This window comes from Nematolebias whitei, chromosome 1, assembly GCF_014905685.2.
Source record: "Nematolebias whitei isolate Nwh7 chromosome 1, NemWhi1, whole genome shotgun sequence".
Classification (NCBI taxonomy): Eukaryota; Metazoa; Chordata; class Actinopteri; order Cyprinodontiformes; family Rivulidae; genus Nematolebias; species Nematolebias whitei.
Genome location: NC_056498.1, coordinates 1,559,798 through 1,575,542, shown reverse-complemented (window position 1 = coordinate 1,575,542; position 15,745 = coordinate 1,559,798). Strand labels below are relative to the sequence as shown.

General features: G+C 38.4%; 2 protein-coding genes across 2 annotated transcripts in view; one reads left to right on the top strand and one right to left on the bottom strand.

The window, feature by feature from the left end:
• snapc2 (small nuclear RNA activating complex, polypeptide 2) overlaps nucleotides 1–15,745 on the top strand; it is a 107,588-nt gene that overhangs the window by 15,695 nt on the left and 76,148 nt on the right. Inside the window, exon 2 of the mRNA XM_037681414.1 lies at nucleotides 15,444–15,549. Within this exon, the coding sequence (XP_037537342.1) occupies nucleotides 15,444–15,549 (106 nt within the window). The remainder of the gene's footprint in view (nucleotides 1–15,443; nucleotides 15,550–15,745) is intronic.
• On the bottom strand, nucleotides 2,313–4,448 carry LOC119407909 (E3 SUMO-protein ligase ZBED1-like). The gene is made up of 2 exons (XM_037674742.1): nucleotides 2,733–4,448; nucleotides 2,313–2,566 (listed from the first exon to the last, which is right to left on the bottom strand). The coding sequence occupies exons 1-2, from the start codon at nucleotides 4,203–4,205 to the stop codon at nucleotides 2,432–2,434; spliced, it is 1,608 nt and encodes a 535-aa protein (XP_037530670.1). The 5' UTR covers nucleotides 4,206–4,448; the 3' UTR covers nucleotides 2,313–2,431.

Below are 15,745 nucleotides of genomic sequence, written 5' to 3'. Positions count from 1 at the left end.
ACTATATTTTGCCATGTAAAGCTAACTTAACCCAAGTTAGAAATGGAAAAGTAGTTTGGAACCCTTTTCTATAGGCTTAAACCCCTGTAGTTACCCCTTTTCAGCATGCTCCACCCCTTAACTGGTAGTTGTAGCTGTTCCCAACCATAATAGCTTACACACCAGGTGCATATAGTTTAAGGCCTTATGTAAAATCACCTTCATAAGCCCACCTTAAACCACATAATTGCATGACACATTTGAACCAGAACGACACAGGCTGGACGTCGTTGGAGACAACCTTCGCTGGAGGCGACCTGCAATCCTGACGTTGGTCTCCACTCTTCATCCAGTGGCCGCTTCTTCAGTTCAACCCAAGGGTACCCCTCTGTATGCTGATTAATCAACACTTCCAATCGTTGTGGATTTACCATTGTGGATTACATGACTTTTTCTAATGGATTACAGACTCTGTTTTCAAGGGGTTAAAGCATTGCTACAATGGAATTATCGAGACGATATGGAATTATAATCAACACAATGGAATTACCAAGAACATTGTGGAATTACCTTGACTTTTGTTTTCCTTGCTGGATTACTTTTGACTTTTGTTTTCCTTGCTGGATTACTCTTGACTCTTGTTTCTTTGCTGGATTACATCAAGCTTCAAGGACAATCGAAGGCGTAAGTCCATAGTTGGAATTCATCCCCGTGGACAGGTGATGATTTCCAAAGGGGGGACTGTAGTGGACTAGGCCCATGTCAAAAACTAAGTCTAAGGTCAAAAATCTTGACCTTAAGAACCTTGTGGGACAGGAACTGTCATTTCATTGATTTGAATCCAGAAATACAGGTTCACCCATCCTGAGACTTTCTCTCTTGAAGATTCAAGTGAAAAGAACACTCTCTGTTTTATTATCATTACTATTTTACAAATGTTGATAATCAAAGTGTCTTAGTTCAAACCATTTTAGATGTTGCAGTGAACTAATCAATTTTATTAACTGTGTAATGATTTTTTTTTTCTCATGCAAAGTTAGAACTCATGTCAAAGCTGTTACAGAGTAATTATGCCTTTTCTGATTTCTGCTTTTGAATGAGCAAGTGTAAGTTGGTCCAAGGTTGGAGTCAAACGCAAAACAAGTTGTTGGCATGTTTTTAGAATCCTCTCAGACATAAATATAGAGGTTTTTGGCACCTGTTTCTGAAACGCGCCAAAACAAAACTCTCTCTGTCTGTGAGAACATTTCTGATCTTTCCATAACAATTCTTGCTGTCTTCTAACCTCTTACGTCACAAAACACACCCCGTCTGGTTGTTCTGACCAATGGGAATACTCCCAAAAGTGGACCGGAAAGCAGCTCTTTAAAATGTCAGTACTTCCTGGTCTACTCGTGCTCTGCTCGAGATCTGTAAACCACACAGTTATGTTAGAAGCTCTGGGATGGTGCTGGAACAGTTCTGGGACAGTTCTGTTCAGTTCTGATGGAGTGCTGTTGGAGTTCTGCTGGATACACAGTCCAACCAGTTCTGTGAGAGACGGGATGATCCTGACATGACAACAGAGCTCTTCCGAGTTCCATGGGATTATAACATTTTCACTCGCCACTACTTCTGACGATTCACAGCATCCTAAGGAGACGCTGGACAGGTAGCGTTAACGGAGCTCCATATCTGCTGATTAACTTCAGAGAGGTAACGAGTCAAGTTTCCTACCAAGCGTACCGGGGAGAGCTGGGTTCTGACGGAGAGTGTCAATTCTGGTGAACACTTCCCCTCCCATACCATCTTTACTCCCTCTAAACTTCTTTCCCATCTTTAAACTTTCTATCAAGTAGATATACTTCCAGATATTTAGAAATGTCTGTGTAAAATGCTCATCCACATCCGTGTGGGTAAAAGATCATAATTGTACAGTTTCATAAATGTCTGTGGTGAAGCAACGGAAAAATCATGGCTGTATGATTTTTCTTGATTGATTGCTTATGTTGTTATTTTCATAATTTGCCAAATTAATGTAAATGTTTGATGTTAAATTTTGATTCTGTAAATAAATGACCGCATTCATTTTGATGGGTCAAATATAAATGACGTCTCACGTTTGCATTTCCTTAAATTCAATGCACGTTTTATTCAGTTCAGAAAAATGAGGAATCCGCGTTAATTGATGAATATATCTGAGCATCTGTTCATCTACACATATATTACTGGCTATGTTTGCCATGAAGTTTTTTAATTGACTACCATTTTATGTATAAATCTTCATTTGATGTTCAGAATTTATTTATGTAAGGACTCGTGTACATATGTAAAATATGTATCATTATCATCATCATTATTATTTAACTCTTTCTTTGCATGCAGATCCTCTTATTATAGTGAATGTGTTTTATACTGATACTATGACTGCAGCACAAGTTTAAGACAAAGTCTTCTCGTTCTTGATCACAAGTTATAAAACACACAAACCTTTATGCTCATCTTGGGTCTGGGGTACATCAATGCAGACGTCCGGATCTCCATTTGCAGGTTCACTCTGACATGGATCAGTCTGCACTGGACCTCTCTGAACTGAACCCCCCGTTACCTAGAAATAAAACATGAAATAACATTTAGTGTACAGTATGGTTAAATGCAGTGTAAAGAATCAAATAAACAGTAGTCAGAATATATCTAATGACAGCAACAAAACACACCAGACTGTAACTGAATGTACTGTAATATGTATTTTGTCAGTGTGTTGGGGGATTTACCTTGTGATGCAGGGATGCTGCTTCTGCTGATATGCTTGTGAATGTCCTCTCTGCATCATGGTTACTGAGGAAGGGCAGGGACTTAAAACGGGGGTCCAGAGCTGCTGCAGTGTGGAAGAGATCTTCAAGGCCTGTGTAGCGTTTCTCCAAGTCATTCTTGAACGCCTGCTTCATCTCTCTGATTAACACTGAGTCTTCATCTGATGGTTCAAAGTTCTTTTTAAGCTTTGCTTTTACAGGAAGAATCATTGAGAGTGTGGGTCGCTTGTCTTCAGACATGCTGGTAGTCACAAGTTTGACCGGCGCCATCAGTTTGACAATGTCTTCAATGTCGCAGAAGTCTTTGTCCTTGAGAGTATTCACCTCTTCTCCTTTTCTGAGGTCCCTGGACATGAGTGCTGCAGAAATCGCAGGATGTTGCTCAAAAAAGCGTTCAAGCATGTCATGGGAGCTATTCCACCGCGTGGATACATCTTGGATGAGTTTGTGGGAAGGCAAGGCTAGTTGTTTCTGTTTCTCTTGAAGGATTTCTGCTGCCCTCACACTACGATGAAAAAAGGCAACGGCTTTCCTCACTCTCCCCAGCAACCTTGCTACTGTGTCAACTTTAAAGGCTTTCTGTGTGGCGAGATTAATAGTGTGTGCAAAGCACATGAGGTGAGGGGTCATCTCTGCTTCCACTCCAGCTAATACCATGTTTGTGGCATTGTCTGTCACCAGGGCTGGATCTTTATCAAGAAGGTTCCAGTCAACACATGCCTGTTTTAGCAGAGCACCAATGTTTTTCCCAGTGTGGGATCCTTTGAATGCCCTGGTTTGCAACACATGCACATTTAACTTCCAGTCTGGAGAGATGTAGTGGACAGTGATGGTCACATAAGACTCAGTGGAGCATGACGTCCAGGCATCGGTTGTAATAGCAACTCGCTCTGCATGTGCCAATTCTTTTTCAACTTGGCTCTTCACTTGGGCATACAACGCTGGCATGCATGTGTTTGTGATATGCTGCCGGGACGGAATCTTATATCTGGGCTCTAACGTATGAATCAAATCCTGAAATCCTTCCCCCTCCACTATATTGTACGGCCATAAGCCCTTAGCTATGAAACGGGTTATTGATGCCGTTATATCCTTAGCTCGTGATGAACTGTCGCCGAGTTGCCCGTAAAATTTAGTGATAACGTTACCCGTCGCTCTCTGTGTGGCAGCTGCCTGCTCCTGCTCGTTGTTATGGGGCTTGAGAAGTTCGCCATACTCCTCTCTGTGTTTTCTCGTTGCATGTTGATCAAGGTTTGTTGTGCTACCAGTGTACTTCAGAGGTGCTCTGCATAGCTTACAAATAGCGTGGTTTTTGTCGAGTTTTCCGTCCTTCTTGTAAAACCCGAAAACGTTCCACACTTTAGACTTTTGTCTGGCTGCTGTATTGAAAATCTTTCTCGGTGACCCGCTAACGCTGCTACTATTTACATCCATTCTCGTTGTCTTGGTGAGCTACGGAGCATGCGTGAGAATAGCTTCGCGGGCATTTCCGACTCTCGCGTTGTTTTATAAACGCACTGTCAACCGAGCTAGTCTCGCGATACCCGGTTCATGTCTCTTCAACCGGTTCATCTCAGCATTTGTGGCTGGTTGCTGTCGATTTATACGGCTGCTACCGACACAACCATATCGCTAGCTTGTCAAACCGGATATCCGGTCGTATCGGTTTATCTATAACAACCCTAGTTTTAAAGTTGCATTATAGGTTTTTGAAAGTGGAAATCTGAGGCCTCCTCCTCTGTTAAGAGACGGCTTTTATCTTTTTACATAAATTGCTTCCTTCACCCCCCTCTCAAACCATCTGTGTTCTCGGTCCAAAATGTGCACATTTATCAGCTGGTAAAATGGTGATGTTTTGGTCCTGGCTGAGTGATGTTACAGCTTTCCTTTCCTGTGGTGTGAGGTTTGAAGGAGGCGGTTTGGCACTGGAGAGGGTTGCTGATATTTTCATTCTGAGTTGTTCTGCCTCTCCTTCCGTCAAGTTGTTGTTCCTACTCCTTATGTGGAGTACCACAAGGTTCAGTACTTGGACCTAAATTGTTTATTTTATATGTAAATGATTTAATTGAAGTATCTGACATCCTCAAATGTGTTTTATTTGCTGACGATACAACGTTTTTCTGTTTGGGTAAAAATATGGAACAGATGTTTGAATTGATAAACAAAGAGATTGTTAAAATACAAGATTGGTTTAAATTAAATAAGTTATCATTAAATGTTGATAAAACAAATTTTATGATATTTAGTAAAAAAAAGATAACTGGATTTTTCTCTCAAAATTGATGGTACTGAGATATGTAGAGTGAATGAAGTAAAGTTTCTGGGTGTAATTATTGATGATAAACTGTCATGGAAACAGCATATAAATCTTGTAAAAATTAAAATATCTAAGTCAAATGCAGTATTATACAGAGTAAGGGACTTATTAAACAATGATGCTTTATATTTGCTATATAATACACTTGTAGTCCCGCATTTAATTTATTGTGTCACTGTTTGGGGTACGGCATGTAAAACCATAACAAAGCCTATTTTTATTCTGCAAAAAAGAGCTGTAAAAATTATAACAAAAAAGTGTTATTGTCACCCTTCTAATGTTCTCTTTTGTCAATTGAAACTACTTAAGTTTTATGATTTGGTGGATTATAATATTCTTTTATTTATGTTTAAAGCTCAGAATTGCATGCTACCATCAAACATTCAAACATATTTTGTAAAAAGGAAGAGTTGTTATAATTTGAAGGGCATAGATATTTTTGTTAAACCCAAGTATAGAACCAGTTTAAAGGCTCGGTCTACTACTATACAGGGAATGAGTCTGTGGAATGATTTGGAAGATGATGCTAAAATGGTGAAGTCAATGTTTATATTTAAAAAAAGTTAAAAACTGTTTTGTTGGAACAATATATATAACGGATTAATGTCTATTTTGTTAAGTATGAAATTTTGATGAGTTATGTATTTTGCTGTATTATATATGAATGTTTATGTTTAAATTGATGGTTTGAATTGATTTTGTTTATGAGGGAGCAGATATGATAAGAAATTTTCTTCTTCTGCTTCCTTTCATTTCATATTTGTTTTTCTTTAATTTTTTTGAAATTGTATTTGTGTTTTTATTGGAAATTAAATGAAATTAATAAATAAATAAATAAATAATCGTGGATTCAGTGGCCGTGATTAGTTCCACAACAGGTATTTCTTGTGGGGAGATGGCAAAGTTTAGTCCTTTTGTCAGCACATCTTTCTCATGATGTGTCAATGTCCTGATGGATAAATTTCTAACCCACTGGTCCTGAAAATTAGTGTTGGCAACAAACTCCTGATCTTGACTGATGGTTTGTGATGAGAAAACAGCTCTCTGTTGTAATTTTTGAAACTTACTTTTTTAGCGTTCCTTGCTCTTTTGATGCTGTGAAAGCTGGGCTTTTTCAACGAAACAAGAAACTTCTTCCAACAGAGGAAGTGGTAGCCGAGTAGACAGCTTCTGGAGGGTCTGATCCATTTTGAGTGAGAGCTTCAATGGTGAAGTGTATCTGTCTTATTCTCTCACTGAGCAGCTTGTTTTGAGCTTTCAGGAGTATTCCTTCTGCTCTATGTCCTTTGATCGTGGAGTGGAGTTTCAAACTGCTGGGGATGAGTTTTTCTTGTCTGCATCTCAGACTGAAACGAAGATGATTCCTGTAGTCTGCAAACTTCCTTGACATCTTCTCAAACTCCCGCACTGCTCCTAGGGTATCCTTCCCAAAATGTTTAGCAATATGCTGGTGAAGATTCTCAGTCGTCCAGGACATGATGAATTCAAAAAGCGTTCAAGCGTGTGTGTCTTATCTCACTCAGCCTTATAACCTGAATCTCTCACTCTCTGCTCTTTGAATTGAGAAAGCTCCTCGGATGAGGAGCGAAACGTCTTCTGTTACAAATAAAGTCCAGTTGTTTTTGTATTGAACGCTTTTTGAATTCATCATGTCCTGGATGACTGAGAATCTTCACCAGCATATGTGGAGACACATTTGTGGGTGAGGAGGAGGATGGTTCCTGTTCCTGAGGCTCCAAGTCCATTGCTGAAGATAGCTGTTCAGTTGAAGAAGTGGATGGCTCTTCATCCTGGCCTGTTGCAGTGGGTGCTCCAAAATATTTCAGAAGCGCCCCTGAATTCGCATCAGATATATAAAATTATATATTATATATTTTTTATGTTTGGTATTCTGAATACCAAACATAAAAACATACACCATCAATTGTGTCATCGTCAAACAGTCATAATTATATCCCTCGTGGTTATTTAATAGGCTATATGCCGCCCCCTGCTGGAGGCCGCCCCGGGCGGCCGCCCATGTCGCCCATATAAGGAACCGCCACTGCCAATGGTGATCGGTGACTTTTGAGGACACAATCTGCCTTTCAGTCACCGGAGCGTCTCAGGCCTTGCTGGTATCATTTTAAGCAGTGGTGGAACATTCTGACAGCTCGTTCTGGTGAGACAAGAGAACTTAATGCTTTCTGGTGATCATACATTCACAATAACGTTAATTCAGATACACCACAGTTAATTTAGACAATTTTAACTCTACCCCAACAAACCAGTCCAAGGTTCTGCCTTTTATCTATACATTTGTCTTGGAATCTAGCTGTTTTTTTTTTTTTGTTTTGTTACCTTTTTCCTTTTAGCCATCCTATTTGTTAAAAAAAAAAAAAAAAAACTGTAGTATGAGTTTTTATAACTGCTTATTGTTGTTGCTGTTGTCCATTGTTGTCATCTTTCTTTGTTGAAATCAGGTCTCTCTTGTAAATGAGTCCTCGAGGCTCAATGGGATTTACCTGTATAAATAAAGGTTGATTGATTATAAAAAGTTACACTGACTTTAATAATCAAATAACCTTTGACACAAGGTAATTTTGTTATTTGTGTATTAATTTTTATGAATAACCTTCATCAGATATATACATCAGAGTATTGTTTTTGTAATAAAATACATAAAAATCAACTAAATTTGTGATTATTTTGACATATCTGTGTGTATTAACTGATTTAATGCTTTTTAAACACGAGCAAGAATTCACGTTTCAGTTTACATTTGAAGGTAGAGACTGATTTTTCCTCTGAAAAGAGGTGGTGCCCACGCAACAAGGTTGTTTGCATAGTAAATGCATATCTTATGAGCTTAACTCATAACTAATAAATAACAAATCCCTCTACAAGCTTAATCATTAAATTATTATCTTTGTGTTAGATTAATTTATAAATCACATTTAAACACTGATTGTACCAATTACATTAAATAAAAAGTAACACACGTTCTCTATCACCGTCATTAATCAGCAACAAACAAGCAGCAGCTTCATCTACCAGAGAGACTGACGTTACGTTTTCTCACTTGGAAACAGAACAATGTGTTAAATTGTAGAGATTCACCTGCAACACGAGTTGGGAGTGAGACATGTTGTATCAGCTGCAGCTCCTTCCTCCTCCTCCTCGTGACTCCAACATGTTTACGTTTATCAGCGTGATTCTCCCGTGTCGTGTCATGAATTTTCAAAGCTGCATGTTTCTCAGTTTTTATCTTTGTGAAGAGCTCCCACACTTTGGAGGACTTGGGTCGAACAGTTTTCTCTGCGTTGGTCATTTGTAAAATTTACTTATTTTCTTTTGAAAACAGCCTCTGCTCTGCTTCCTCCTCCCTCCTCGCTCTGTTCAACTCACGCTGCAGAGGCTTTTTTTTCAATCTTTATTCAGTCAGTAAGAATTGACAATGAACTGAAGGTGAACAAAACAGCTCCGTAGCGCCGTGAAAGACACTTAACCGCGCAACACAATGAATCGATAATGAAATTTGTTGCCAACACTTTTAATCTTCAATTTTTATTGATTTGTATCGATTTTATCGATTTGTTGTAGCAGCCCTAGTGGGAACAGCCCCACCTGTTGTCTCTGCTCCGTTTATTGTTCGGAAGTGAGCTTAAAATTACGTAGATCTCTGTATTTAAACACGCATGTACTGTACACAGAAAGATGTCGCACAGAAATAGTTTTAAAACTTTTATTAAAATATATACAGACTTCACTGCTTAGAGCACTTCTGCTCAGCTGAGCTCACATCTTGAACAACTGGAGGAGGGGGACAGCTTTAACATAACTTTAAAAAAAATTAAAAAGCACCGATGGTCGACCAGAGTCACTCACCGCTCTGTTCTCTGTCCTTCTCTGCACTGAAACCATGAAAATCCTCTTCTTCAGTGTCAGAATTGAAGAGGCTCAAAAAAACGTTATCACACACTGGCTCCTTGTCGCTCTCGCCCTCAGTCCCTCGTGCTGTCCACATCATCCCGCAGCAGTCCAGCCAAAGTCTGTGCTGTGCACGAGGCGTAAAATACATTAACTGATCTGAAGAATTTAGCGCCTTTTTTTTTTTAACCTTTGCTTACTTTAAACAGAAAGACTCATTAATGCACGTGTATCTTGTAGAATGGGTCAATGACAGTATCTCATTGGTCATTAAGGTTACACTTCATTGGTCATTAAGGTTACACTTCTGGTCACATGATGACAGAGTAGGTGGCGTTATGGTAGTAAATTTTGAAACCATGACCTAGAATCGTAGCACATCTGATTGATTACCTGCAGGTATTCTGCTTTTGTTGCAAAAGCCTGCCCTAAAGGGGGGTTGGGAGCCAAGAGCACCCAGCTTTGTCAAAAGTAAATCATAGAAAGTGGCAGGAAGTATTTCAAAATTAAAAATATATAAATTATGAAAAAAAAAATCCATAAATAAGACGCTCCTGCATATAGACTGCAAGTGTGAGACAAAAGTAGCAGCTTATACACCGACGATTATGGTATATATATATATATATAACACAAAACAAAAGGAAAGCCAATTCCATTATTTTTCAGTTTTTGTGGAAAAATAAGTGTTATTATATTATAAGGTCCCATCTAGTTAAAAAATATGAGGATGGTGGTACTAATGCGCTGGACTTTGAAGCCATGGTTGGTACATTTAGGACCAAATGGCTAAGAACTTTTTTACAACAACAAAATTCAATGTGGTTTCATATCCCTGCTTCCATTTTTAAGCAGCTGGGAGGAATTGAATTCTTTGCGAAGTGTGATTTTGAAGTGACTAAGATTCCAGTTAAATTATCAAACTTCCACAAACAAGTTCTTCAGTTCTGGAAAGTGATATTTCATCATAATTTCTCATTGCATGGATCAACTTTGTGGAATAATAGTGTTAGGATAATTTATTATTAACCTTTCAATAGCTCTTTAAATAAATATGTCACACAGGAGAGATAGATATTTTCTTAATCCCAGTTTAATCTTGCAAGATGGAGCAGTGTTGAAAATATAAGCATCAAAATGTTACATGACGCTTCATCCCAAGTCTGCTCACAGAGAACATAAAAGAGAATCTTTTTATAATGGTTGCCAGTCAGACCCGAGGTCAGACAATTCTGCTGTCCAGTTTAGGGCCTTGAGTTTTCTCTGCAGCACTTTGATCCAGACAAAACAACTCTTTAACACACATACATTTGACTTTAGTAAGTGAAAAACATCTGACCTTTCACATCTCCATCATATTAAACAATCAGTTGGTAGAAATTCAATAGTTAGAAAATATTTGTATGAAAAAGGCATTATTTTTGTAAAGGATATCTTAGATTGTAATGTAATTTTCTCATCTTCCATCCATCCATTATCTTTTACCCACTTCTTCCAATTTGGGTCACGGGGGTTGCCGATGCCCATGTCCAACAATCGTGCGAGGAGTGGATGGACACCCTGGACAGGTCACAAGTCCATCACAGGGACACATAGAGACAAACAACCATTCACTCTCTCACTCACACCTAGAGACAATTTAGAGTTACCAATCAGTTTAACATGCATGTTTTTGGTCTGTGGGAGGAAACCGGAGTACCCGGAAATAACCCACGCATGCACGGAGAGAACATGCAAACTCCACCCAGACAGGCCCCCGAACCGGGATTTGAACCAGGGACCTGCTCACTGAGAGGCAGCAGTTATGCCACCGTGCTGCCTTTTTCTCATCTTTTGTTAGAAAATATAACCTTAGCTGTTGTCTTAAAGATTTTAAGAAGGTTTGTAAAGCAATCCCCTTAGCTTTGATTCAGTTAATTAAAAATATCATTATATATTCGAAGGTGACCTTTTTGATGCCCATATTAAAACTAAATATCTGTAACTTAGTTGACTTCAAATGAAATAAGATTATCAATGAATGTTTGTGACAAAGAATTTACTGATTATAACAAAGATTCCTTCAAGAAACCTCCTAATTTAAATCATAAAACCAGAATGACTTCTTCTCATTCTAAATATGTCAAATGGCCTAAATCTCCTAAAGTGAAGGAGAATCATTTAAAAATAATAAATAAGATATATCCTGTAGTCATGTTTCTGCAAAGAAGCACGGTGGCGCAACTGGTAGAGCTGCTGCCTCTCAGCGAGCAGGTCCCTGGTTCAAACCCCGGTCCAGGGGCCTTTCTGGGTGGAGTTTGCATGTTCTCTCCGTGCATGCGTGGGTTTTCTCCAGGTGCTCCGGTTTCCTCCCACAGACCAAAAACATGCATGTTAGGCTGACTGGTAACTCTAAATTGTCCCTAGGTGTGAGTGAGAGAGTGAATGGTTGTTTGTCTCGTTTGTCTCTATGTGTCCCTGTGATGGACTTGCGACCCGTCCAGGGTGTACCCCGCTCCTCGCACAGTGATTGCTGGACATGGGCACCAGCGACCCGGGTCCCGTGACCCAAAATGGAATAAGCGGGTAAAGAATGGATGGATGGATGGTTGATTTGTATGCCTGTTGTAAATCAGAAGATGAATCCCTCGAGCAATTGTTTTTTTTTCATGTGCTCACAAAGTTTTTGGACAGATATCAGAATTTTGATTACCTGTATTTTTTGGCGTATAAGTCACATCAGTCAAAAAATGCATCATGAAGAGGAGAAAAGCATACTGTATATAAGTCGCTTAGGCGTATAAGTCGCAGTACTAACAAATTATGAAAAGAGCTGTGACTTATACGCCGGAAAATACGGTTATCTCAAACTTAACATTCCTTCTTTTGATGCTGACGCTATTTTATTTTAGGTGGATAACTCAAGCTCAGCTTTCTCTGATGCCATAAATAAAGTTGCACTTATTGCAAAGTACCACATTCACTTTAGTAAGTGGAAGGATAACATGCCTCCTTCCCCTGTTTTATGAACAAATTTAAGTCATACTATTCTTCATTAAGTAGATTAAAAAACTGGAAAACTGCTAGAATCATCTCACAACAAATATCTAAAAATTGGTTGTTTTAAGTTTCTCATATAGTCTTGCTCCTTTGCGTTTTAATTTTTTTTAATCTTTCATTATTTTATAAAAACCCCTATCTTGAATATGGTAGTTATGACACATTTCACAAGAGTCTGTACCTGCATCTTTGTGTAATGTTCTGTTGTTCCGTGTTCTGTTATTAATAATAATAATAATAATAATAATAATAATAATTAAAAAAACAATAAAAAGACCTGTCTCCGTAGCATAAGAAATTCACACTGCCCCCTAACGTACAAGATGTGTAAGACTGGGCAGTGTGCGGCAGCAGAGGAAGAGTTGCCACTGACGTCACTCTCCTGCACTGCTTGGAATTGTGAATTCTAATTGATTGATGGAACACTTTTTTCGGGGGCGGGGCGTGAAAACTAAAAAGCAGTTTCCTCAGTTTTCTCTGTAGTTGTGTCACACAATGAGCAGTGTTGAGATAAAAATGAAAACACAGTTTGGATGATCTATTAGCAATTTCATTTATGTGTCAAAAATGCAGTTTTGACTTTGAAATGAAAAAGTATTGCTGCTAATTCATTTTAATTTTTAAATCTGACATTTCAAAATGAATTTTGGTCACTTTTTACAGGGATATATTTTGAAAATTAAACATTAAACATTATGTTATTTATCATTTTCATTACTTTACAAATTGAGCAGTTTTGGAAAAGAAAATGAAAATGCAGTTTGGATGATTTATTTTAAATTTTATTTGAATCAAAACATGCAGATTTATTTTGAAAATGAAAAGCATTTCTATTAATCCATTTTCATTTGAAAATTGAGATGCATTCATTTCCATAGTTTCAGGGACACTTTGGCTCAAACTTTTATTGTGCTTGATCTTCTGACTCTCAGCATATTCTATAAAGTGGAAACTCTCCAGATCGTGGAACAGGTTCGATGTGTTCCCACTAGGGGTGTAACGGTACGCTAAAATCACATTTTGGTTCGGTTCAGTTTCGGTACAAAAAAAGTCAAAATAAAGACTTACAAAACATTTATTTTGAAAATATTCCAAGTAAACAATACGTTTGTATAAAAATAAATAAAAGTGACCCATTATGATGATATTTTAAATAAACAGCACTCTTACAATAAATAAACTATACTAACAATAATGAAAATCTTAATAAATACATTAAAACAGTCAGAACCAGAACAATAAGCAGCAACAGACTATTTACAATCTAACTAATCAAGTTTTAAGTTTTTGTCCAAAAAGACAAACTTGTCCACATTTTCTGTCAAAAGCACAGATCTAGTTGCAGTGAATTTCTCCAGCGGTGGAGAAAATCCTCTCACTAACAACAGTAGCAAGAATAAAGAGGTAGCACTTTGTTAATTTTGCAGTGTGGCTGTATTTGGCCTCATTACTCACAACTTCTTCTTGGACCTGCTCCCACAGGTGGGACAGGTCCCTGGAAAAGTTCAGCGTTCACTCATCACAGACTTCTTAGCTGGAGGTGATCTCTGGTGGATTTCACTGAAGAGGAAGAAAACTCTGCTGTTATCTCTGTAGCAGACTGGAAATAAAACACAAAGAGGTTAAAAATGAGTTAATAAGATTATAATTTTAACTTTAAAAAAGTTAATTAGATAATAATAATAAAATAACAATACCTCTTCTTGAACAGTTGTTATGAGGTGGATGAATCTCTCGCTCATCATCACCATCATCATCATCATGGCAGGACTTTAATCTGGTCCAGGGCTTGTTGACAATATCAGTTTTATATTTTTCATAAAGTGCTGCTACAACTTTTTGGCTGATGTTGGTATGTTGTAGGTCAATAACTTTAAAGCCGGCGTATCAACAGAATACGGACGTAGATCCAGAGCTTTAAAAACTCCTACAGCTTGAGTTATTGCTTTGGACCTATCTGAATTACCTGATAAAGGTTGTTTAAATGCTGCTGCTATAGCTCTTTGCAACAAGCTGCTTTTCTTGCTTGTAGAAGAGACGTTCACGTTCAGATGATGTCGTTTCAAGAGCGTTGACAAGTTAGACGTGTTGCTGCTGCAGATCCACTCTCTATGAAACAACGTCGACACACAGCTTTGGATTTACACTTGTCTTTTAACAAGAAAGACATAATGTTCCCCAACAGGAGACCGCAATGACATGCTAGGCTGCTAATGCTGCACGTGCTGCAAGATAATAGCGCCGTGCTGAAACACGCTTAGGAATTTTAGTTCCATGGCGCATAATCTCTCGTTAATAAAATTTAATGAGTGAAAAAATAACCTAAACGGTACGCACATGGACCAAACCGAACATGCCGTACCAAAACGGTTTGGTACACCCACATGTACCGTTACACCCCTAGTTCCTACAACTAGTTGGAACGACCCTCCGGCACATTTTGCAGCACACTGAAACCTGCAGTTTATCGGATCTTAGATAGCCAAACCACTTTCACACCACCAAAATAATCTTTCTTCTCTTATCGATTATGTCATCTGTTTTCTCTTCACTTGTGAAAGTTTTTTCACATTCTAACGGTCATGGACACTCATTTTGAAGCAAAAACTTACCGCGCGTTGGAGCTTTAGCCTAGCCTAGCCTGCTACTGCTGACTCCTTCGAGCTGTGGTGTACGTCACCATACACTTACGTAGTTGTGTTGTGGCTTTTTCTGTTTGGGTTGAAGCGGCAACTTCAACTTGAACAGAAAAAGAAATGCGTCAGTGAAATGCTGTAATCATAGCGTAATGTATTTCGAAATATCAAAAATGTGCTTAAAACTCATATCACCGTTATTGAATTGTTATTGAATTATTGAAACTCCCTGTACCATCAACATCAAAATGTGGGTGGAAAAGGTGGAACACCCACACCTCCCTTCACCCTCATTCGTCCCACTCTGGGCCCCTGAGCAAGGCCCTTAACCCCCACCATCTGCTCCCTAAACAGGTCTTTCTTGAAAATGAGTTCTCATGGCTCAATGAGACTACCTGGATAAATAAAGGTAAATAAAAATGAAGAAAAGAAAAAAAAAGAATAAAATTATATTGTGAAATATATTGATATTGAATTATTGACAAGCCCTAAGAACAGGTTTAATAAAAGCTGTTGATTTAAAAAAAAAACCTGATCCTGGGGTTTCTTTGGATTGCTTTTTATCTGTTTCCATTCCTGCCGCTCACAGCTGGAATATTTCCTTCGATGTAATTGATCATTTTTGGGGGGTCGACAAAACACTATCCATCCGTATGTGATACGGAGTCACTGGAAAAAGGAGGCAATATTTAACAAGTTTACTTATATTTTAAGGGTTACTGAAGACTATTGGTCTTCCTCATCATCTCTCTCCTCTTCTTTATCCCTCAGATGCTGATTGTATCGTCCGCAGAACCTTGCACTCTGAGGAACTGTGATCCCTTCCCAGTCCACAGACCACCAACTAGTCCCACTAGTCTCACCCACAGTCCAACTGGTGAGCCTGTCCCTGTAAGACTCCTGCCACGTGGTCCTCATGTTCAAGGTACTGAGCTGTAGCTGCTGTCTCAGCTGAAACATGATTCAAGACTAAATTTATTCATACTTTATTATATAGGTATGTATATATAAATATATATATATATATATATATATATATATGTATATGTATATATGTATATGTGTATATGTAT

What these genes read in the sequence shown, in the direction of transcription:
- LOC119407909 (XM_037674742.1), bottom strand. Translation starts at nt 4,205, where the DNA reads ATGGATGTAAATAGTAGCAGCGTTAGCGGGTCACCGAGAAAGATTTTC. An exon ending in CAGCATCCCTGCATCACAAG is followed by an intron (nt 2,567 to 2,732) that starts GTAAATCCCCCA and finishes TTTTATTTCTAG; the next exon opens with GTAACGGGGGGTTCAGTTCA.